This window comes from Megalops cyprinoides, chromosome 11 (genome assembly GCF_013368585.1).
Source record: "Megalops cyprinoides isolate fMegCyp1 chromosome 11, fMegCyp1.pri, whole genome shotgun sequence".
Taxonomy (NCBI): Eukaryota; Metazoa; Chordata; class Actinopteri; order Elopiformes; family Megalopidae; genus Megalops; species Megalops cyprinoides.
The window spans coordinates 31,353,692-31,376,218 of NC_050593.1; the positions used below are offsets into that span (position 1 = coordinate 31,353,692).

The 22,527-nt window shown below is 39.8% G+C and overlaps 2 protein-coding genes across 2 annotated transcripts; one reads left to right on the plus strand and one right to left on the minus strand.

Annotated features, from left to right (window-relative positions):
* Positions 1-3,430: 3,430 nt before the first annotated feature.
* LOC118786256 (probable hydrolase PNKD) lies at positions 3,431-11,004 on the minus strand. Its single transcript, XM_036541372.1, has 9 exons — positions 10,871-11,004; positions 10,092-10,207; positions 9,860-9,972; positions 9,274-9,332; positions 8,794-8,886; positions 6,729-6,892; positions 5,304-5,390; positions 4,785-4,900; positions 3,431-3,812 (listed from the first exon to the last, which is right to left on the minus strand). The coding sequence occupies exons 1-9, from the start codon at positions 10,903-10,905 to the stop codon at positions 3,639-3,641; spliced, it is 957 nt and encodes a 318-aa protein (XP_036397265.1). The 5' UTR covers positions 10,906-11,004; the 3' UTR covers positions 3,431-3,638.
* Positions 11,005-13,812: 2,808 nt separating this feature from the next.
* Positions 13,813-20,989, plus strand: LOC118785385 (protein lifeguard 3-like). Its single transcript, XM_036540001.1, has 11 exons — positions 13,813-14,092; positions 15,862-15,932; positions 16,427-16,491; positions 16,806-16,859; positions 17,207-17,257; positions 17,336-17,375; positions 17,923-17,960; positions 18,142-18,229; positions 19,978-20,073; positions 20,693-20,746; positions 20,834-20,989. The coding sequence occupies exons 1-11, from the start codon at positions 13,813-13,815 to the stop codon at positions 20,987-20,989; spliced, it is 993 nt and encodes a 330-aa protein (XP_036395894.1).
* Positions 20,990-22,527: the final 1,538 nt, after the last annotated feature.

The window sequence follows — 22,527 nt, forward strand, 5'->3', positions numbered from 1 at the left end:
GTCAGGCTGTTAGAATAGGGATGTTTTTAGTTCTTAGATTTGCAAAGAAGTGATTCTAACCCACATTCCAACTGCTGGAATCACTTTACAGTATGTTCAATATACAGGGTAAATATAGTTCATATCTGTAATTTAAGGTGTCATTCCTTTTTCTGCATTCCCTTACTGACATGCAGTTACCCCTGCCGTCACAGATAATAAGCTTGATGATAGTACCTAATTGCTTTGGCTTAGAAGAGCAGTCTCATATTGCTTTGTCTGTTGATTGCATGTAATTCACATGGTATGAATAATAAGCATTTGTATTTCACAGGTGATACATTTTAAATGTAGCCATGAGAGTATGTGTACTTTGATGAAATGTTTTCTGGCAGGGAGGACTAATACATTTTGAATAAAATATACGATCACAGAGTTTATCCAAAGTACGCCATGGAAATATGCACCTTGTCCTACAACAGAATAAAAAATACAAAAGGACAGAAACCTTTGATTTCTAGCAGACTTTTGTTAGAGTAAAGGATGCATGTAACCCAGGTAAGTCTGTACAGAAAGTACACCACTTAAAACCCACAACAGAGCAAGCATACATAATGTTTCTTTGCATGCCAGAATGTGAAGCATTTCAGCATAATGTCTTCATGAATTTCCATTTCAACCCCAGCCCAATAATTGTATTTGCAGGCATTCTGACACAAACAGGTTTATTTCCAAAAATATTGTAAAGGGTAACATTTTAAACCTGAAATGTAGCTATCCAAAATGCAGTTCTGCAATTTAAATTTAGGAGCATCTAAAATGTAATGGCAGAAATATTTTTGAATTTTTGTTTATTCTATTCAATTCTCCGTTTGCGGCACAGAAAATTGAACCTTTGAAGAATGTGCTGAAAAAATTGTAACTGAAAATTCAGTTAAGGTCTATGTGTGGGATATCTAATGGGTTCAGTGTAATCACTTCTGACAGACTATTTACTTGATACGCTGAACCTGAGAAAATAAAACTACAATAATAGCACTGTTAAAAAATGTGAGTTTCTCTGCCTGTTCAAGAAGTGGTGTTGAAAACATCATCCAAAAAAGTTGCACTGCTTTACAGAAATGGAAAAAAATTCCTTTCAACCAGGTTTTCAATGCAAATAGATTTTAGTGCATCACAGCAAGTTTTCAAAGAAAATCATGTTTGATTCACTGTTTTTGGTTAACTGCTGTGCCCACAGAGCAGTTCCCACACCTTCCTAAATCACAGGAAAGACTGTCCGGTTACAATTCCTGTGTGTTAAAATGCATGGTTAAATTGTGCTTTGACAAAACAAAACAAAACCTCTTTGGTGATTCAGAAATTGCAGTAGAAATGGTCCTTTGATAAGTGCTACAAGATAAAGGGGAATGCTCAGAAATGAATGGGAAAGATATAAAATAGTTGGAATTCACAGATGAAATTACTTCAAGTCATTAAAAGTTCTCCAGTTCTGTGAGTTTGGTCTCACTGAATGTATCAAGTGAACAAGTGCAGTTGTTTTAATAAAAGACTATTTATATTAATCTTAAAAAACAGAATGTTTCGAATATTGCTTCATCTGCAATCTAAAGCAAAGTGAGAGATTGAACATTTTAACTTAACCACGAACAGTTAAAGAAAAAGGCAAAAAAGCATCAATTGAGCAAACATTCACAACAGTTTTGTCTGTACTTAAAACCTATTTGTGTTCCTTTTAGCTTGACAGCTTGCCTCATAACCTCTCTGACACATATGAAAGAGAACGGCCAAGACTACCAGGTGGAAGGGTTATCTCAAAAGACCTAGTGTTCTTTCAATCCCAAATGCTTCCACAACCTGCATTTTCATACCATCTTCATTGCCTCTCAGAGTTCTTTCAGGCATATACACACATGGACATCATGCCAAAACAGGTCACACAGACAGAAAATATATCAAAATTAGACACCGACAACACAGACAACACCACTGAGCAAAAAAAACAAAAAAAACAAAAAGAGAAACAGAGAAACATTAACAAGTCAACAATCGAAAAGTCAGAGAGTTTCTTTGCTCATTAAAAAAGTAACCTACAAGTAAGAGTACCTCCCTGTAGTTTGTTCAGTGTTTGTCAGGCTCCTAACGCTCATATGAAACCGTTAACTCCGGCAGACATGAAGGTGGAGATGTGAGCCTTTGTGTGGAAGGTAAGAAACACTTTGCTCTCTTGAATGCTCTGCCTTCCAACGGGAGGGCTACAAAGCCCTCTGGACAGCTTAATGGAAATGTCACGGGTTCTTCTCTTCACCTCCTTTGGATATGAACGGGGACGCTAAAATGTTTGGCTGACGCAATGACAGCACAGAGACTGGAAGGTCTCAACTCAGCTTCCTTGAGTTTTAATGGTTCTGCTAACTCCAAACTACAATGTTCGCTTCACAGTGCAATGGAAACCCTTGATAGCTAGTGTCCTCTTGACTCAACCAGTTTTCAGCTTTTTATTGCAAACCATGTGCAATATTGCTTTAGCTTAATGTGTCTGTTCTATGACTGTCTGAGTGCTGTAAGGGCCCCTATGTGTTAAGTTTATTCACCACAGGTTACTCATCTTATCTCCAAACCGTGCTCTTAAAATTAAAATGACTCCATAACAAGGAATCATGGGTACCTTTTCCTGTCATAATTTGGATGGATATACTAAAAGAACAACCACTCTATCATTTCCATGATAATTAGTGCAAATCAGTGCTCAAGTTGAAATAATTAAATATAAATGTTTATTTATCTCAGGATAGTATTTTTTTAACCACTGGGTGGCAGTAACAAGCAGCGGTACACACATAGCTTCCATTTATGGCTCTAGTTAAAAGCTGTACTATGTCATTTGCAAACTTATTTGGTTCGACATCAACCACAAAATGAAGGCAAACAACAAGTGACTGATTGCACTAAAAAAGCCTGCTTTTTGTAATATATAATGTCATACCCACTGACTCCTTTCTGGCGAAAAAATGAGATCCCATTTTCCATGTCCCACGGTCACAACACCGCCTGTCTGACACAGTGGGAAGGAAGAGAAATGTTGTAACATCACCTCAGAAGGCAGCAAACAAAGTAATGAAATAACATCTCCACACCAACGATGATAACAAGTAGAGTGTCTTAAGCCAATTAGAGCGAGTTCCAGAAAAAAAGTTCTCTCTCAGTTATTTTACAAACAGTCATAGCTTTTATACTTTGATAACTAACTGGTCTCCTCCAACCCATGAACTTAACTTCCAGCAGCACTGGCTTCAGAAGGGAGCTCGAAGATGACCCTCTGTCAGCTGGAAACATTTCACAGACTCAAAGACCACAAAATTTGAAACAGAGCTTCCCAAGACTGCTGAGACACTGCATTCCTGTCTGCTAGTTACAGGTATGCAGCACGTACTGTTTTCTTTTTGGGCACTACAGTATTTTTTCCATTCTAAAAGGACAGCTGCCCCTACACACACACACACACACACACAGAACTGTGAATTTTGAAGTAACCCTGACGCGCCCATGTTCTGTACACTGCCAGGCAAAGTGGTGCTGGCCAGGAATGCTCCTCACAGAAGGCCTGTTTCAAAGTGTCCTATCCCAGAGGAGCCTGGGGGAGGGGAGTGGCGGGGTCATTATCTGCCCTTGTAGACATCCTTGCGCCTCCGCAGTTCCTCCAGGACGCGGGCCCGGAAGTGGGTCCAGTCCTCGTCCAGCTCCTGCTGGAGGCCCAGGGCCTGGTGCAGCTCCGGCGAGTGACTGCGCAGGAAGGGGTTGTACTGCTTCTCCTCCCGAATGCTGGACGGGCTCTAGGAACGCAGGGACATATGCAAGATGCTAGTACGACAAAACCTTACCACTACCTTACATTAATGTCATTTAGCAGACGCTCTTAAGTGACTTACAATTTTTCCATGTTATCCGTTTATACAGCTGCATAATTACTGAGGCAATTTGTGGGTTAAGTACCTTGCCAAAAGGGGACAACAGCAGTTCCCCTGTGGGGAATCGAACCAGCAACCTTTTGGTTACGAGTCCTGCTCCTTACAACAAATGCTATGCTCCCGCCCCAAAAGAGAGAACGGGTGAAACCCACACTGACCACTGTAACAGCACCACATTCTACACGGGACCTGAGCACAGAATTTGCATTGACTGGAAGGCTTTTTGCATATGCATTTACATTTTGTATGTCCATAAAAAAATAAAAAGGCAAAACCTCCTCCCTTACACAACACACAGGAAAACAGGCCTGTTCCTCATGTTCCTGGCCATGCACACTGAAAAATCTTGTACGCATACAGAACCCGGACTCTCAGCTGCGCCACTGATCTGCGGGTACAGCCATCACATCCACACCCGGCTCTCCACAGCTCTGATCCAGTGCAGCAGCGGCAAAGCAAGTCTTTATCCTGACTACAGGAGACGCCCACCCAATTTCTCTCCCTTCAGCTGTAATCTAACAAGCCTTTCACACTTTGCAAATCTCGCAACCCGACAAAACTTCAAAGACGCCTTTCCGAGCGGAAATCGGGCGAGCGGAGGGTATTCTGATTTCACGCACGCAGACAGTGTTTGCGCGCGGATTGATTTTGCCCCCATAAAATATTCTAAATTGATACACTGACTGTTGCACCGGCAATGAGACCTCTGTATGATAGGGGCATTCACAAGGCCGCTAATGAGAAGTCTTTCTTACGGCACAGGTCCTGTGGGCTGCTGATAAGCTTCTCTTGCACTGGGTTTGGAATAATAATCAGGACCGCATTTGCGACTCTTACCGTACACAAATTCTGGCTCCTCTGCTGTAGGACCCACTGAAATTTGTTTTCTCTGGCAGCGTTGTTGGGCTCCACCACGGCGGCAAACATCAGGTTATCCTCTGCATATTCGTGACCTGAAGGTTACATACCCCAAGCATCCAAACACACATTATTACGGTTATTACTAGGACCAAACATTACAATATTTATCAAATCACTTACAAGCTTACACTGTAAATATTGTCAGTTTGTGCCAGGAGTTATTTGCTGAAGCAATCTGAGTAAGTATTTACAAAAGGGTTTGAGGACAACACCTCAGCCAGGAATCAAACCTTCTAATAACAAGTCAATTTTCTTAAAATATGCCCCCCTGTAGCATACCACACTGGTTCCAGAGTGAATACAAAAAATATGTCTGTCAGCTGTTATGAATTCTGCGCTGGCAGCCTTTTCTTCATCTGTTTAATGAGTTTACAGAAAGAGGTAAAGAACATTTTAAAAGCCATTTCCTCAGTCTTTTTAAAACTCACAACCTACCAGGCCATAGAAGGGTCTCATCACTCAAAGAACCCACCATATCCAGTGATGACAGCATTGTGGAGGCACTGCCTTCAAACATTCTGCCTACAGCGGGAAAAGATAAGTCAGAGCCCTACATATGTCAAAAACAACATCCTACACCCTACTGTAACCTATCTGAAAAACCAGATAAATACATTCAGCATTGATCTTCCTACCAACAAAAGCCTACCATACCTGCTTGTAATTGAATACTTCCTGGACTGCAGTGATAATGTATTTTAGTGACCACCACATGGCAGGAAAAGTAAGAATCAGCCTGGTGAGTTTTGTATATATGTTGATTTGAGGCTTTATGTATCTGTCTTATCTACAGTAGTAGATCAAAGTATCAGTAGCAACAAGCGAAAACATCACAGAAAATTCCCCCTGGAAATGGATACATTCAGTGAAGACAGAAAAAACATTTTCAGTCTAAGCTGTACACAGTTTATACATACAGAATACTCCTTTCTCTGTCAGGAAAACAGAACAAACAAGTTGTGTAATTTCCAGTGAAATATACTAAACCCCTGTGGAACATACTGTGTTGAACTTAATTTTACAGAATAGTATTGTATAAAATTGCTAACACTGTCCTGCACTGCCTATGGAGACTGAACACCGTTGTGTGAAAAGACACTGATACGAAAGATCAACGTTTGCTGCCAGCCTTACTTAACTAGTTATTAGCATATTTATCATGCATGTTGCTCTGACACTGAGGCTTGTCTTTACGGTGGGAAATGCATTGTCTCTGCTAGAGGTAAAACTGAAGACTACGGCAGGTCATCCTGCACTGTTTACAGCTCTGATAACTCATTTGTACAGCACTGTGTTAATGAGGTGACTTTACAAAAGGACACAGCCTCACATTTCAGGTCCACAGTTATCTGGTCCTGATTAGTGCTTTGACAGAACGCATGATCCTACATACTTGCTGTATATGGATGCCATTAACCCGGTGACACATTACATTACATTATTAGCATTTGGCAGGCGCCCCTATCTAGAGAGACTTACACAGGTTAAAGTTTTACATGTTATCAATTTATACAGCTGGATATTTACTAAGGAAATTCCGGGTTAAGTACCTTGCCCAAGGGTACAGCAGCAGTGCCCCAGTGGGAAATCAAACTGGCAGCCTTTTGGTTAGAAGTCTTGCCTCTTAGCACTATGCTACGCTGCTGACACAGATAGCTTACTGCTCTACGTTTTTATCAGCTTAAGCATCTGGCTGTTTACTGAGGTATTTCAGGTTAGTCACTGGGGTAAAAAAGCTGTGCCCCCACTTGGGAATAGCAACCTTTGGATTACAAATCCAGCTAACCAACTCTAACCAACTGTTAGGCTAATCACTATGCAACACTGCACCCGCCCCCAGTCCAAATGGTTCCCACTCACCGCACCCAGACAGGAACACCAGGTCCCCTGAGAAGAGGCTGCAGGGGCCCCCGACGGCCTGCATGTCCAGGAGGTAGGTCACGTGACCTACGGTGTGCCCTGGGGTGAAAAAAGCCCTGAAGTGTAGACGGCCCACGTCTATGGAGTCTCTGTCCGAGAGAGGGCTGAAATCACAGCACAGGAACAGGAGACTGCTGACCAACTGACCACCTGTGCTCTCTTAAACACGTGCATAAATAGGAACAGCCACACGTGCAAACACACACACACACACACACACACACACACAAATGTACATACACACTCTCAGGTACACTCACATAAAGAAAATAAACAATTACTCTCTCAGTTGTACAAAGTTACTGGGCAATCAGGCTTGGAGAAGTTTCTTTGTAATACATAGGCTGAGCTCAGAAGTCTGGAGCTAAGGAAATCATCATTTTTTTCATACGGAATCTTCTCTGAACACAACCTCAATCAGAACAAAAACAATCTTCATCTTACATTGAATTTGCTACTGAGAAATCAAAACTGTGCTATAACCACAATGAAAGCTTTACACACTGTTGGCCCTGGTTTCATTTCTATCCCTTCCCTTATTATATTACTGCTAACATCAGTAGCAGCAATAGTAGTAGATTTATGTTTACACTTGTGTTTTTGCAATGTGCGTAATGCTTCTTTTCTTAGCCAGTCTCTCTCCTATCCTATGTATCTTTCTGTTACATAATCCTTTTAGTGTGTTACTTAAAATGAATTATATGAATGAATTATATTTCTTCATTTGCACTGTGATTTGCCCAGTTATGAGAGGGGATACAGTAAACTGATGTTGATTTATAACACACAGAAGTTGTACATGTTACTTCCCTTTCTGGTCATTGTCAAATAAGCAGCCAATTGAAATGAAAAAAAAAAAAATTACATCCAATTCTATGAGCTCTTAATAAATTAAACAACATCAGTATGCATGAGGATAATGTTTTGCTGTTTTTTCCATATGGAATCATCTTAACAAATCATCAGCTAATTAATTCACAGACCTCTTCAGTCATACAATGTGTCAATAAGGTGCTGAGATGCGACAGGTATATTTTAAAAAGAGACAGAGCTGTAGGATAATTTGCAATGCTTCAAATAAACCTGGTAGAGGAAGCTGCTCTGAAATTCGGCGTAGTCTTCCTCATTGGAACAAAAAAAAACGAAAATCCAATTTAAAGATAAACACAAAGGAAGTTTGTCGTTTAAATGAATCCGGGTATCTGCTGTCTCACTTGTTGGATGTCACACTCAGACATAGACAAAATAGTAAAATTATATTTCAGGGGGTCGCATTCTCATACTATTAAATAAAGGTGACAGCATCATTAATAATAATAATGCTGAACATGATACCTGCAAAACTGAAAAGCAATGTAAACACTACTGAAAGAATACCAAAAAAGTCTGCATAGACTATTACCTTTTGAAGTGTTGGTCATGAACCATAAAAATAGACTGGAAATAATATCAGTGCTACACTGTAGACTCAGTTCCAAAGGAAATAACCTATGTGCAAGAAATGGTGGAAATGAGTGTGAATCAGAGAACCCTTAAAAATGGTCAAAGAGGTAAAAAAAAAAGACTGAAATTGCTAAGAGAGACACTTTGGGGGTAATGGAGGGTAATGGTCCTGCAATACACTGGAGTCCTGTCCAGGGGGTGTACTCCAAAAGCAAGCCACCTGATGTCACAGAAATCAGAATAAGCTCTAAGTCCATGAGGTTAAGTGTTCAGGGAACTACAGAACACGAAATAGGATGCTGCAACTGGTCTTTAAATGCAATAAATGTCTACACTCCACATGAGCCAATCACAATACATGGGATTTACATCTCAGCCCTCCACAACCATGACTGAACAGAGCCGAACAAAGTGCCACAATACAATCGGCTGACATGCTTATCCGTACAATTCAGTGCCAGTGTTATCACCACTTTAAGAAAATGAGAACTGGGTAACTCTTATCTCCTCCAGAGAGTCTGAGAAAAACAACAAAGCATCGGGTTAGCAGGGTTGCGCTTACTGTGTAAGGCCTGGAATGTTGTCCATGGCGTTCCCATACACTCGGCAAGAACTGTGGAGTCTTTTGAGGCCCTTATTTCCTCCACTGTGGTCCCTAAGGATGAAACAGAACTGGAAATAAAACCAGTGTAGTGAACTCCACCGACCTGTCAAAATTCCACAACATAAGACATTAACTTTATCACACAGGACCACCACTTTGTAATTAATCATGACGCATTTATACAATGGCTGCTATTTTCCTCCGTGTGTCAGCGAGAGCTGTAAGAAATCTTTTAAAAAGTCACATTACAGAATGCTCAAAAGCTGCTTCCTCTAAAGTCTTACCAACTCCTTAAAAGCTTTGCTGAAAGCACACATACCTGTTAGCAAGTCTTCCCTCATTAGCTTTCACACTGTGGTGATGTTTCAGAGTTCGGTGTATGAAAATTTCAATGCTTATGCTCACAAAGCAGACAGTGCAGAACTCAGAAATCCTCACCAGTGTTTGTGGGTACAGAGGACTGCTTCTAACGTCACTCCTTCTTCTTGTAGGCAGGTCTACAAAAAAATGAAACTATTACATGATTTTGTTTTTAATAAACTTATTCACACATTAAAGCTTACACACATTAAAGCTACACATCTTCAAACAGATGGTCTGTGTAAATGTTAGGAACTGTTTGTTGGTTTTTTTATCAGGCACAGTACATAAACACATAAAGTGAGCACTGGATTAGAAGGAACTGCAAAAAAACAGACAGAACTGATACACCATCTGTCAGGAAAAGAGATGAATACAATGTGTTTTCAACATTGAGCTCTTATCATAGAGCACTGTTATCATTTCATCTTAAAGAAATCCCATAACGATAATATTTACTCCAAAATACACTTGTTATTCACGGGTGAAATTAAATTACCCATAGCCTGTAATTGGATGCAAAAATGCAATGGTGACCTTTGGATATGTAAAGACGAACGTATATTACGTTACGTTTATTACGTTCATACGTAAACGAACGTAATGAACGTAATGTAACCTCCCCACGGCAGAAATATACAATAATATAGGCCTAATCACTTACCTGTATTGTTTGTTGGTCACCGGGGTCCACGACTACTGCCAAATGTGATGCTTTGTCAATTACCACGTAGCTGTAGTTGTCCGACAGTACTGGAATAGGTATTATTTTAATACCTGTTGACATTGGAAAAAATCCATACATACAGTACTATTAAAGCATAATGCTAATTTTCCTGCCAATAGGAACATAGATAAAGCATTTAATTGACGAATCAATTACTAAATACACATACCGTTCATTTCCATGGGGTGTGCCTTTGAATGGCCAGAGGGGAATCGAGCGCGAGCTTTTCTCACCTGTCTCATGTAGTAAATGTATCCAAGTTTGGTCTTTGTGTACAGCGTGTACCTGCAACCACAAACAAGCACGAAGGCCCAATATATATGTGTGTAGGTGTGCTGATCGATGTACACAGTGGATACAGCTAGTAAATAAATACAACTCTGGGAATAATGAAATTACTAGCTTGTCTGCTGCTTGCACTTCAAACAGGTCATTGTACAATGGGACTGTAACAGTTTCATTGGGGGTGACAGATATCTGGTTAGCACGTTTCTTAGCAAGCATCGACAACCTAGGTTCATGCTAGTTCCATTTTACCGCAACATCCAGCGGACAACATGCCATCCACGTCCTGTGCATGGATTCAATTCCAATGGCACATCGAAACTTTTCAAGATGCTAGAAGCTAGAAGCTACAAGTGGTAGGCAAGCTTACTAACCTAGACTTGCAAGCTAAATGCAGTGAGAGAGCTAGCCAATTCAAAACAGTCCGTCTAGCTAGTTATGACAGTTAGGTTGCTCCAACCACTAAGATGGTAAATTGTGTGAGCTGACTAGCTAGCAATTGCTACCTAGCTACATTGCTAGCTCTTGTACAACTTCGCCAGCTGAGAGGTAAATGAATGAAGGCAGGGCAGAAATGAGCTAGCCAGACTAGCATAGTATACTATGGTCACATTAATAGCTTGTTTTGCTAGGTAACGTTACTATTTATATCCCGGCACTTACGCGATTCGAAAGAGTGGTCTCTCCGTCCGTGCCATAATATGAAATAATTTTTTTTTTTTCGTTACAAAAGGTCCTTTTAGTCTCTTGGATGCGGCGATGTGCAAAATAAATTGATGTTACACACAAACCACAACACCCAGGAAACAGTGTGACCACTCGGTGATGCCTTGCTACGGTAGTGGGCGCAGCCCGAGTGACGTAGGGAGCTAGCTGGAATTGGAATGGGTTTTGATCATCACCTAGCCTTTGTAATATCCTATCGACCATTGTTCCGGGGCCAGGCTTTCAGTGGTTTTAAAATACTTAAATACTGCTATCCGTTCATTTTTAAGCGCTCCAGCTACTGCTTTGTGAGAGTTTGCAATGCTATTAGTTATTCAGTAAATGTATATGCAAAATCTATTAAGAAACACCAACTGTGTCTTGCTCTGGGCAAGGACTAGCTGAAACAACGGGGAAATTGCAACACCCAGGCTGTTAATTTGGCATGTATCCAGCTGTTTTACAGCTTCTGAGGAGATAGCTCCACGTTCATCTCTCCCAATACCCTCTGTTGGTCTTGGTGGATTACTCCATGACATGGATCTCAAAGTGATACTAAGTAGAGTCAGTCCCTTGTGGTTTTGTGATCTAGACAAAGCACCCTATTGGTGTCACTGTTACAATAAGAGGCTTGCTGTTATCAAACCACTTTTTGTCATCAGTGCCTTAGTTGTATGGATGTTCAGTCAGTCCATCTTTATGGATATTATGAGTTCTGAAATTTGCTTGTTATTTGGCTATAGTCCGATATCCGGTACCTACGAGGGAAATTTTTGTGAGTGCATATTTTACTAATTGAGAAACTGTAGACTACCACATGACTAACCTTGCACTTTTGCATGGCTGTAACATAAGAATAGTCACAATTCTGCACATGAACTTGAGCGTCATCTAGTGGCGATAAACCTACACTGGAATTGACGAAATGGTTCTAAAACAATACAGAATGTAATTATGGTTACTAGTTTCTCTACACACTGAAACAATTGTAAAATTGTGTGTATTTCGTCTTTCCAGGTGACTCGTTACTAAACTGGTGTCCATTTCAGTCACAGTAAAGTTCCAATAGAATTTCGTCCATTTGGAACTCCACCTACGTTTTAGTGGACGTCAAAAACTCCGGGACATTTTAACCTGCAGGAAAGGGTTGGAACCAGGTGAGAACTTACTTCCTTGCGAAGAATCTCACTAGAATCCCATTAAACGTTCTTACGCTTTTGTTCGAAGTCATCAGCAACGCTTTTCCCTTTTTAGGACACGACGTGGTAAGCAATAGTCTACTGCCAATATTACCTGTCGTATCAGTACATTATTTCTGGCTAAATGATAATTACCTTAAGTATTAAATTGACAGTGTTTTAATGCATGCGTTTTTAGTGACGTTAGAGGCAGACAGGAGAGAGACCTTTTCATATTTCCAGGGTAAAGAGTGTGTCGCGCCAGGAGGTTATATTTAGACATCGTAAATAATGAACGATATAAGGTTTTCTTGTTTCTGATTAAATGTGGATAGGCATGCCTGAAACAATTTATTGTTACCTGCTTCAGACCACTGAAAAGCTCGCTACAATTCAGGCTACGCATCATTAATAAAACATTTGGCACCTGTGCTGTTTTTGTAGGCTGTGTAGTATTGATGACAACTGTAAAATCCAGATGAGGCTCACACTTTGTTATGCCATATTACTTCAAAAGTACGACTTTTAGTGGAATAAAAAGTGTCTAACACGCAAAGTTTTGAAAATACGTAGATACATTCATAACATGTTGTGGTAAAACTTGTCAATGAACGAGCCGAACTTTTCTGTTTTGGATTATCGTAAGATATAATTTTGATTAACATTCTGATTCGAAAACGACAACACTTTTCCAAAAGAGTGTAGTCGGCCTACACCAAAATTTTACACAACATTGTTATGTTGTACATCATATACACTTCGTGTGTGTGTGTGTAAACTACGTTATGTTGAGTAGCACAAGGCCGACTTTTTTTCGCAGAGTATAATTCATTTGGATACTTTTTGCATATTCTTAGATGTTTTCAACGTAAGCCTCGTTTGATTAGCATAGATAATTAAACCGGAGTCAAATGCAATAATGTAAAATTATTAATACTAACTGAAGCACTTGCATATGCAAATAACCTGTATCTTGTTCTGCCAAAAGGGTGTCGGCCATATAAATAAATTGGTAAATATCATTTGGCTTTGTTTGTCTGAAGCGGAGGACGAATATGGTGATGCTGCTGCTGATGATGATGATAATGATGTGAATGTTCATGTCATCATTTGACCTTTATTTCTATAGCCTGCCTTACACATGCTTGGAACCAGTCCGGTGTCAAGCTTTTGTACTGTTTATATACTTGACTGTACTTTCTATTGTTCATATGCTTGACTACACTTTTTCTCATGAAATAATTCTTTTACTTGCAAGTTAAGTATCAAGACAATTGTGATGATGATTGAACCAAGAGTGATTTACTGGGAGCATGTAAAAGAGCCAACACTTTAATGCAATACAATAACCGGTGAAATTGGTGAGATTCCAGTCATGTTGCATGACAGGAGGCAGAAGAGTGGGCAATGGAGGTAGCCTGGATGAATAGAGACAGCATGACATGGTCATCATCATAGTTTTCTTCGTCTCTATCATCTTCATCATCGTCAGTATCAGCGTGCTGGCATTCACTGTAGCCCCTGGATGGCCGGTCTGGAACATTCTATAATACCACAAGTCCTTAAACTCAAAAGGCATTCTGGAATCTGAATTCTGTCACACCTTTTCTTTTCACGTGAAATAAAGAAAAAAAAAGGCTCTCACAAGGAAACAGAGTCACCGCTTTTATGAAAACCTTACCCTGTTCTGTGTTCTCTGTGTAAGAGGAGCACCGGGTCACCATGTCCGGTTCGGATCTGCCGCCGAGCTACGACGATTCGTGCCGACCCCTCTACGACCCTCTGACGGGGCATTACTCCTACCCTCCAGCATATGGCCCACCTGCTCATCAAAGCCAGGGTCAACCTGCCCTGTACCCCCCTGACGCAGGTGTGATCCCTGCCGGATCTCAGCCCTCAGCGCCACAGCTGGGGCGTCCAGGTGCACCCCCCCAAACAGCCATGCCACACATGGTGCCCCCGGTAATCCCTCCCATGATGCCCTCCACCAGCCCAGACTCAGGTAAGCAGTATATACATTAACATTTACATTTGTTCATTTGGCTGACGCTTTTATCCAAAGCAACTTACAAGCGCAGCAGAGTACAACACAATTAAAGGCCATACAAGGAGTCACAATAATAGAAGCGCCGAATGGCCAAGTTTCAGTAGTTGGCTTGACAAGGTACAAGCTAGCTGGCACAAAAGTGCATTAAACCATTCCAATTATATTTTAAAACCATCTAAAAGTCTTCTTTTTTAAGGAGCACAGAGTTTAGGAACTAAGAAATTGCTTTAGATGGTAATGATTCAGGTGATCACGGAAGAGCTGTGTCTTCAGGTGTTAAAAATAGTGAGGGACTCGGCAGAACAGATGAAGTGTGAAAGGTCATTCTACCACTGGGGGACAACGGCAGAGAAAGTTCTGGATAGTGAACAGCAGCTCACTGCGAGGAGAAGGAAACCCCACCTATGTGATCAGGAGGGCAGTGTTGTTTCTTTGGTGCAGGGCTCTGCCACACACACCTTTGAGTTTGAACTGGTAGATGTGTCAATATTTGCCTCTAATCATTTCCCAAGGAGTGTACTCTCTGCGGTACCTTAATGCTGCAGCAGATGATTTCAGTTCTCTTTCCTTTCTGCAGCATTTCCATTTAAGTGCTCAATTTTACTGTATATGATTATTGTTATTATTGTTATTTTGTTGTCGAAGTGAATGCCGATGCACTTAGATGTGACTTTACAGTGAAATACAGTATTACCTCTGTTGAAACCAATTTCCCCTTTGGAATTAATATGGGTTATTCTGTTCTATGGTAAATGTAATATGATTGTTTTGTAGAAGCTTAACTGTCCTCTAACTCTTTATACCTCAAGAAGTGCTTTTTGATCCTCATGAAAAGAGGTTCATAAGTTCCTCCTCCTGCATTATGATGGACACAGTAGTATGACTCACAGGAGATACTGGCCTGAGTGCACGGTTGAAATTGAAGGACTAAATGTTTCGAAGGTCCAGAACCGGTGGACCACTGTGTGAGTTGGTTGTAATTTTAACATGCCTCAGGTAATCAGTGTTAATCAATGCTACTTGGCTGCTGATATGGACTTGACATCTCTTTAGAGTCACCAGTCCTCAGTCATCTTGAGTCATTCTGATAAATGAAACACACCCCTGACTGCATAATTATTTCACTGTGAACTTATCAGAGATAAAATGTGATATCAGCACAAGGCCAGCTTTCAGTTAGCTAAGGGAGGGCTAATCCTGGCGCTTCTCAGGATCAGTGCAGCTTTGTTGCAAGGTCATTGTCTAGCTACAGAGTGCTTGGGTTGACAAATGAGGAATTTTTAAAGCATATAAATTAAAATGAAGATGTTTGTAGTTATCTGTCATGCTATTCCCATTGTATGTATGGGAAGCTACATGAATGTATCTTCAAAGCTGTTTGGGGAATTTTCAGTGTACCTTTGATGGGAAGAAATATCTACACTCATAACAAAATTCAATCCTAACAGGTGTCAATAGTTTTGGAGTGATTCACATGGAGACTAACTGAAAGTTGTTTTCTTCATGTACTGTTCCTCATGTGACCTTATCATGTACACTTTTCTACCATTGTCTTATATTTTGCTCTTGATAAGAGCATTTGCCAAGTGACTAAACCCTAAAAGCTTTCTTCAAACCTAATGAATTGAGCCCAGTGGGAACTAAAACTGGTGCACACTAGGGGTCCACCAGGACCAGTCTTGAGTAGACACAGACTTGACTCAATGTCTTTATGCATGCCACAGGAGCCACTGAGGGGTTCACAGCGGCTGGCACCTGGGACAGCATGAGTGTTAGACATGCATTTGTCCGAAAAGTAAGAGATGCTCATACTGTTTTAATTTACGCAAGTGTGTATGAAATGTTCTGTGCAGAGTTTTTCTGTACCAACGTGCAAGGCGAGAAAACCTTAGGACAGTATTCTGTCAGTGAACATGTATTTGGCGTACAGAGTATGACCTTAACTCCTGTCAGAATCAATTGTATGCATTTATCTTATTCCTTTAGATTATTAATTCTAATATAATAATTTTAATAATAAGTTAAAAGCGGAAACATATCAATACATTGAACAATTTTGTTGCAATGTATTATTTACTTGTGTGTTTTATTTTGCTAGTTTACTCTGAAAGCTCTGGCCTAAAATGAAAAGGTGAATAAAAAAAGTTGTGTAGGACAGATTAAATTAGTGTGTTAGATTACTAGAAAAACACTTTGTGTGACAGTGCAAGTTCAGAACTGGAGTTGATACTGAAAAGTATTCCTCTGTGTGTGTGGGTAAAGGACTCTGTTCTCTGTTGCCTTTGACAGGTTTACCTTATTTTGGCTTCTCAGCTGTTTGTCACAGTGGCAATTGTGGCTGTCTTCACCTTTGTGTACGTGGGTATAAATACAATTCTTATAATACCTGCAAATTAGCAAGATACTTACAATACATGGTTATTGCTTTCTTGGTTTTTATAATGCCTTTAATATTATACTTTTGTCATGAATGATTTCTTTGTTGAAATGTTTGTCAGAGGAATCACAAATTAATTGTCAGTACCGATACTAGAGGTGGTGCCGTGCATGCCAACACAATTAAACGTGTATAATACTTTCATTAATTTTTTTTATTGGTTAAGTGTAACTTTCTGTATGTAACCTTAAATGTAAAATGTTTTTTTGTTTGTTTGTTTGCCTTGTGTAGCAGACAGGTTAATCTGTTTGTGATCAGAAATCCAGGGGTGTATTGGGCTTCATAGTAAGTACTTCTGTATTCACGCGCCTGCACAAACTTTGTGTTCACCAAGATTTGCTATCCATAATTTATAAGGATTATTTAATATAATTCATTCAACCACCCATTTTATAATGCCATGCTGTCTACTCTCTGTATTAATGAATCATATTCATGAACGCTTCAAACAAATGATAATTTCTTGTGGTGATGTCAGTATTATCTAAATTGAGAGATGCAGTGAGAGACTGAGACACTTGCAATGTTCTTTGCTGTTAAAGAGATGAAGATATGCAAAAATCTTGACATAAGCATTCATTAAAAGGTGAGGGCCCTTTAACTGACAGTTTGAAATATTTGCTTTTCTCCAGTGCTGTTTACCTGGTTACATACATCGTTCTTGCCTGCTGTAAAGGACCAAGGTGGGCTGGACTGTTAAGTCTTTCAAAGTATCACAAATTGGGGTAATTACGTTGCTTAACAGCCCCCTCTATTTGCAGGAGACGTTTCCCCTGGAATGTAATACTCCTTTCCATATTTGTAAGTAAATAACTGAGCACCTCTTGGTGGACAAGGGGAGGTAAGAAAACAGTTTGGACTAGGAAATAGTATATGAGGTTTGGTTGTGGAATGTATTGCAGTCGAGGTAATCAGTTATTAGATTACCTTATGAATTATGGATGTGGAAAGCCAGTGTTTCTGAAATGTCTGCCTGCTTTTCTACTGTTGTGCTGAACATACAGTCCCAGTAAAAAGTTTGGACACAACTTTTATTTTTACTTTTTTTCCCACATTTTACAATAATAATAAAGAGACTATAAAATAACACAAGTAGACTTATGCAATCTTAGATTCTTCAAAGTAACCAAAAATATTTTTCACTATTTATATTTGTATAAGAAAGCATTTAAGCATTTAAGCACTAAGTCTTTAGATCCAAGTGTCTTTGAATGCATGTTTCCCATTATCTTAATCAGGCGTGTCCAAACTTTTGACCGATACTGTAAAGTATAAATGAATACATAGATAACACCCTGATCACAGTGAGTCTTCACCAGCTGGTATTTCTGTCCTCTCTTTTGACAAGACGCTTGCCATGTCCTACATGACGGGAACAATAGCAAGGTTTGTTACGTGTGATTTCCATTTCAAATTTAGATGTCAGGTCATCGTATTTCTGTCCATGATCTAAAAAGAGCTGTATCGGTTCTTCAGTTTTGATACATATCCAGGCCTGCTCTGGTGAATATTGCATATGGCAGTCATTTGTTTACATTCTGTATTCTGTATTCTGGTTACTTTGCAGTTACTACAGCACAAAAGCAGTGTTTCTGGCCCTTGGGATAACAATGATAGTGTGCATCTTAGTCACCATCTTCTGTTTCCAGACGAAGGTAAGAATTAGTCAAGGTACAAATGAATGCATTTTCAGGGAATACTGACCTTGACTCGTACGTCTCTGGTAAATACCTTAGTATGCAAATCCTGATTAGTACTGATAAACTGGCTAAACAGATTCAAATAGATGGCATTCATAATGCAGTCATTCGTGGGCACCTAGTGTTATTTTGGGCAACATCAGATTTTACGTGCTGTGTACATATATGTGTAATGCACAAAGAGTACCGGCTGGTCAGGCAGATTGTCTTAGAATATTATTTAAATACTATTATTAAATACTATTACTGCTTAAATATTAAATTAGAATATAAATAAGGCCATGCCGTTTCCTTAGCATTTCAAAGAAAAGAAAAAATATAGGCATGTATTTTCATTTATGTGGAAATGCGCACATTTTACTTATCTTTTACTGTGGCCCTGAAGTGCAGTTGCATCTACTGAAAAGAAAAGATGTTGTTTCAATGAGACAGCTCCTCTACACAAGATTTAGTCTCTAGAGGAAAGCTTATTGATGGGAGTTGTTCTCAAGGGGGCAGGTGCATCAACTGTGGCACAGAAGACCCTCCCTGCAGCGATGTTTCATTGACAGCTGATTCATCTGACGCCAGTTTGAGAGAGGGACAGGGACAGAGAGAGAGGGAGAGGGGGGGAAGGGGGGGGGGGGGGTTGTTACTTAGTCTGTGAGGGAACTTGCCTGTCAGACATTTACATGTTGAACCTGCTTTTCTGAAAACTAGAGCACTAAGTTGTATTAGGTCAGGCATTGTGCATAGAATTTGTTTTACCTTGAAAATATTTCCAAGGATCTGGTTATTAGTTTTACATGTTGAACAAAATAAAAGACCAATTGTAATAGGTGAATGGCCCAGGCCTCGACATTTCTATTCTAAACCGAGTAAAAACTTGTATCAACTAATCGACAACATTGTGAAAATACTGAAATGCATGACAAATGAACAGATAAGGGCAGCGATATTTGCTATCTGACAACATGAAGGTACTACATAATCCAAAAAGCACATTGCCGATTTCCAAAAGCTACAAGTGATATCATTATGACACCACTGTGTACAACAGTACTTTCCTCTGTTGAAACTGTTCATCGAAGATGAATGAGATTAATGTATCTTTTGCGGTTTACATGGTAGATGATAATGCATATTACTCCTGGCAAAACTCCTGACCAGATCTTTCTACACTGTCTACTTAAATAAAAGGCAGCTACCCAGTCATTCAGGGCAGGCTTTCATTTCAGGCAGAGTACCTTCATCCCTGAAGCTGTTTCCTTTTATTCCGCTTCTGCATGTATTACTGCTACAGAATTGATTGATTTAAGAGGTACATCCTTGTACTGGAACACAATGTTTTATTTTACAGGACTGCAACAAAAAACAGAAAAAATTAGGTCCCAACAGGTCATTCACTGGAACTGTTTCAAGGGCCGTTTCAGTATATACTCAGTACCCATAGCAAATCTAACATTTATTATGTTTTGAGATTTCTTTCTCTAACAAGTATCACTCCTTTCCCCGAGGATTTCTGGAAAACACATATCGGGTGTTGTAAAATCTAAATTTAAACTTAGCAAACAGCTCAATCAGACCAGACGAATTGTAATCAGTTGTCATTCAGGGGGAAATGATAGTGTGAATACACACTGCTACCCAGAACACCATATAGTAGTGCTTTCATAATAAGTGTTGTTAGTATTAAATACTAGTGGTTATGTGATCTTTTTCAGGTAGATATAACCAAATGCACTGGTCTTCTCTGCATACTGGGCATGGTCTTCATTGTCACTGGAATCATCACAGCTGTTGTGCTCGCATTCAAATATGTAAGTTCTGCTACAAATGTCAAGATTTGAGTGTGTGTGTGTGTATATATGAGAAAGAGAGAGGGAGCAAGTAATATCCTTTGTGCAAAACAAAATATTACCACAACTAAAGTAAATCACTGTTTTGAAAATTAGTCTTTAATGTAGATATCACACTCATTGTCATCATGAGCAATGATATTTTAGAGTGAGTTTTTTGGTGAGGAAAGAAACCTGCCCTGGCAGCTACATGGGTCTGGTGATGCTTAATGAGAAGCGGAATAAGGAAGGAGGAGCAGGAGTGAGGAGTATGAAGAGAAAGAGTTCTGAGAAGGGTTGAGGTGAGAGATCAGTGAGGCAGTGCAACTTGGTGTGGGGTAAGGTCTGAGCGTGACGACTGAGGTATCCTAAATTGGACACACCAGATTGATCACAGGGCCAGAGTTTCACGGCTGCTTCTGGGTTGGCTCAAATGACACTGCAGTGGAAAACTGCATGAGCTTTACCCAGCCTAATGAGTCCAGCTTTAGCCTGACAGTGGAAAAGTCTGCAAGTTCTGAGTTCTGTGTTCTCACACTTTCAGTTGATAAGGTGTGTCTTACATTAAAAGGAACCTTCCATTTTTTTTTTCTTCAAACAGGTTCCATGGCTTCAAATGGTGTATGCAGCTATTGGAGCAATCGTTTTTACCCTGGTGAGTTTATATATGTCTCCTCATGGGTCTCAGCTGGTCAAATGTAGTCTGGTGCCAGTAATAATGTATTGTGTGTCTTCTTTGCAGTTTTTAGTCTACCACACCCAGCTTCTCATAGGAAACCGCAAGCACGCCATCAGCCCAGAAGAATATGTCTACGCGGCTCTCTCCATCTACGTTGACATCATCCAAATCTTCCTGTTCGTCCTGCAGATCATTGGGTTTTCTTCAAATCAGTCTTGAGGGATTGAGTAAATCTGACTGTACTGTACAAGGTGCAAGGACATTTTCAAGCTAAAAATCATTATCAGATCTGCTTTAGGAACAAGAGTGATACATAGTTAACATTCCAAGCTTCAACAGAGCTTAAAATCTTCCCTGCTTCACAACAGTATTTATACCCTACCAATACTGTCATTTGAGGGAGGGTGTCTATATTTAGCACTAGCCATTCTTCCCTATATCCTGTCAGGTTCCTAAGTACAGGTGCTGCCTCCACTGTGTTTGGTGATGTGCAGTGTTGGGCTTGCACCCGACTTCATGGTTTGAACTTCAGAATCAGAATCAGAATAGACTTTATTGTCATTGCACGGTGTGGGTGCAACGAAATTGTGGGTGGTCTGCAATTGTGGGTGGACCAGGAAGTCCAGCTTTACTGTTATCTGACTATAAAATAACCTTTTTCCACATGTCTGCAGGATCATCTGTATGCTTCCTTGCAAACCCTGCATCTGATTTAAGATATTTTTATGGCCTCTTTTTTTTTTCCACATGTCCATACAGGCCAGAATGAATACATGAATCTAAGACACAGAACTCTGCAGATCTTTCATTGTTGGCATTAGAGTGCCACCCTGAACCAGTCTCCTGTTTGCCTGGCTCCACAGTTAGGGAAGGTGACCTAATTTAGGTATTGTCTGGCTGGTATGATCATCTTGCACCATTCAGTGATGGATTTCACAGTGCTGAGAGGGATATTCAGTGCCTTGGCAGTGCATGTACCCTTCTCCTGCTCTCTCCTGTGCCTCTCTAATACTTTACCCAACTTGCTTTGCCAACCCCTTTCTCTTCTTATTTGCTTTGCTGGATCACTGTTTGAATTGCTATTTGAATGTATTTTATTCTGAAAATTTAATTTCTTATAAATGTGAGTATTAATGCTTAAAATATTTTGCCAGATTGTAGAGCTTGAATGTGGAATCATATTGTCTGTTCACTGATTTCTTCATGTTAATACTATATTCCTTTTATAAAGTCATGTTTTGTCATCCATAGAATGAAATGTTTAATGCCCAGATGACTGTAAATTTGTAAGATTAATTTACCTTTAGCATTCCAGTGAGGTCTCAGAAAAATCAGTTGTAGCTTTCCCTCACATGACTTAATGTATGAAATGTTACTTGAACTATACTGTATGAAGTGGTACTATACTATTTTTTGTACAATTTCTTTATACATCTCTGTGAAAACAGTGTTTTACCTTTTGCTATAGATGGTCAGTAAAAAACTACATATTAATTTATTCCTCTTGCTTTTTCAGACATCACAAAGTGAAACAAGTTGTAATTTTTTTTCAATCACTTTAAATGAAGCCAGACTGCATTTCAAAGCATAACTTAACCATAAACGTAAAATAATCACCAAGGAACATCTGTATCTTGTGGCTCTGGAATACCAACATGGATTAAAAATGGTACTTGTAATTGAGGTTTTCCCCCTATTTTGCTGCCCTCAGTCCAGAGGGCATAGGGCACCAATGCCCTAATCTTCAAGGGTGGTGT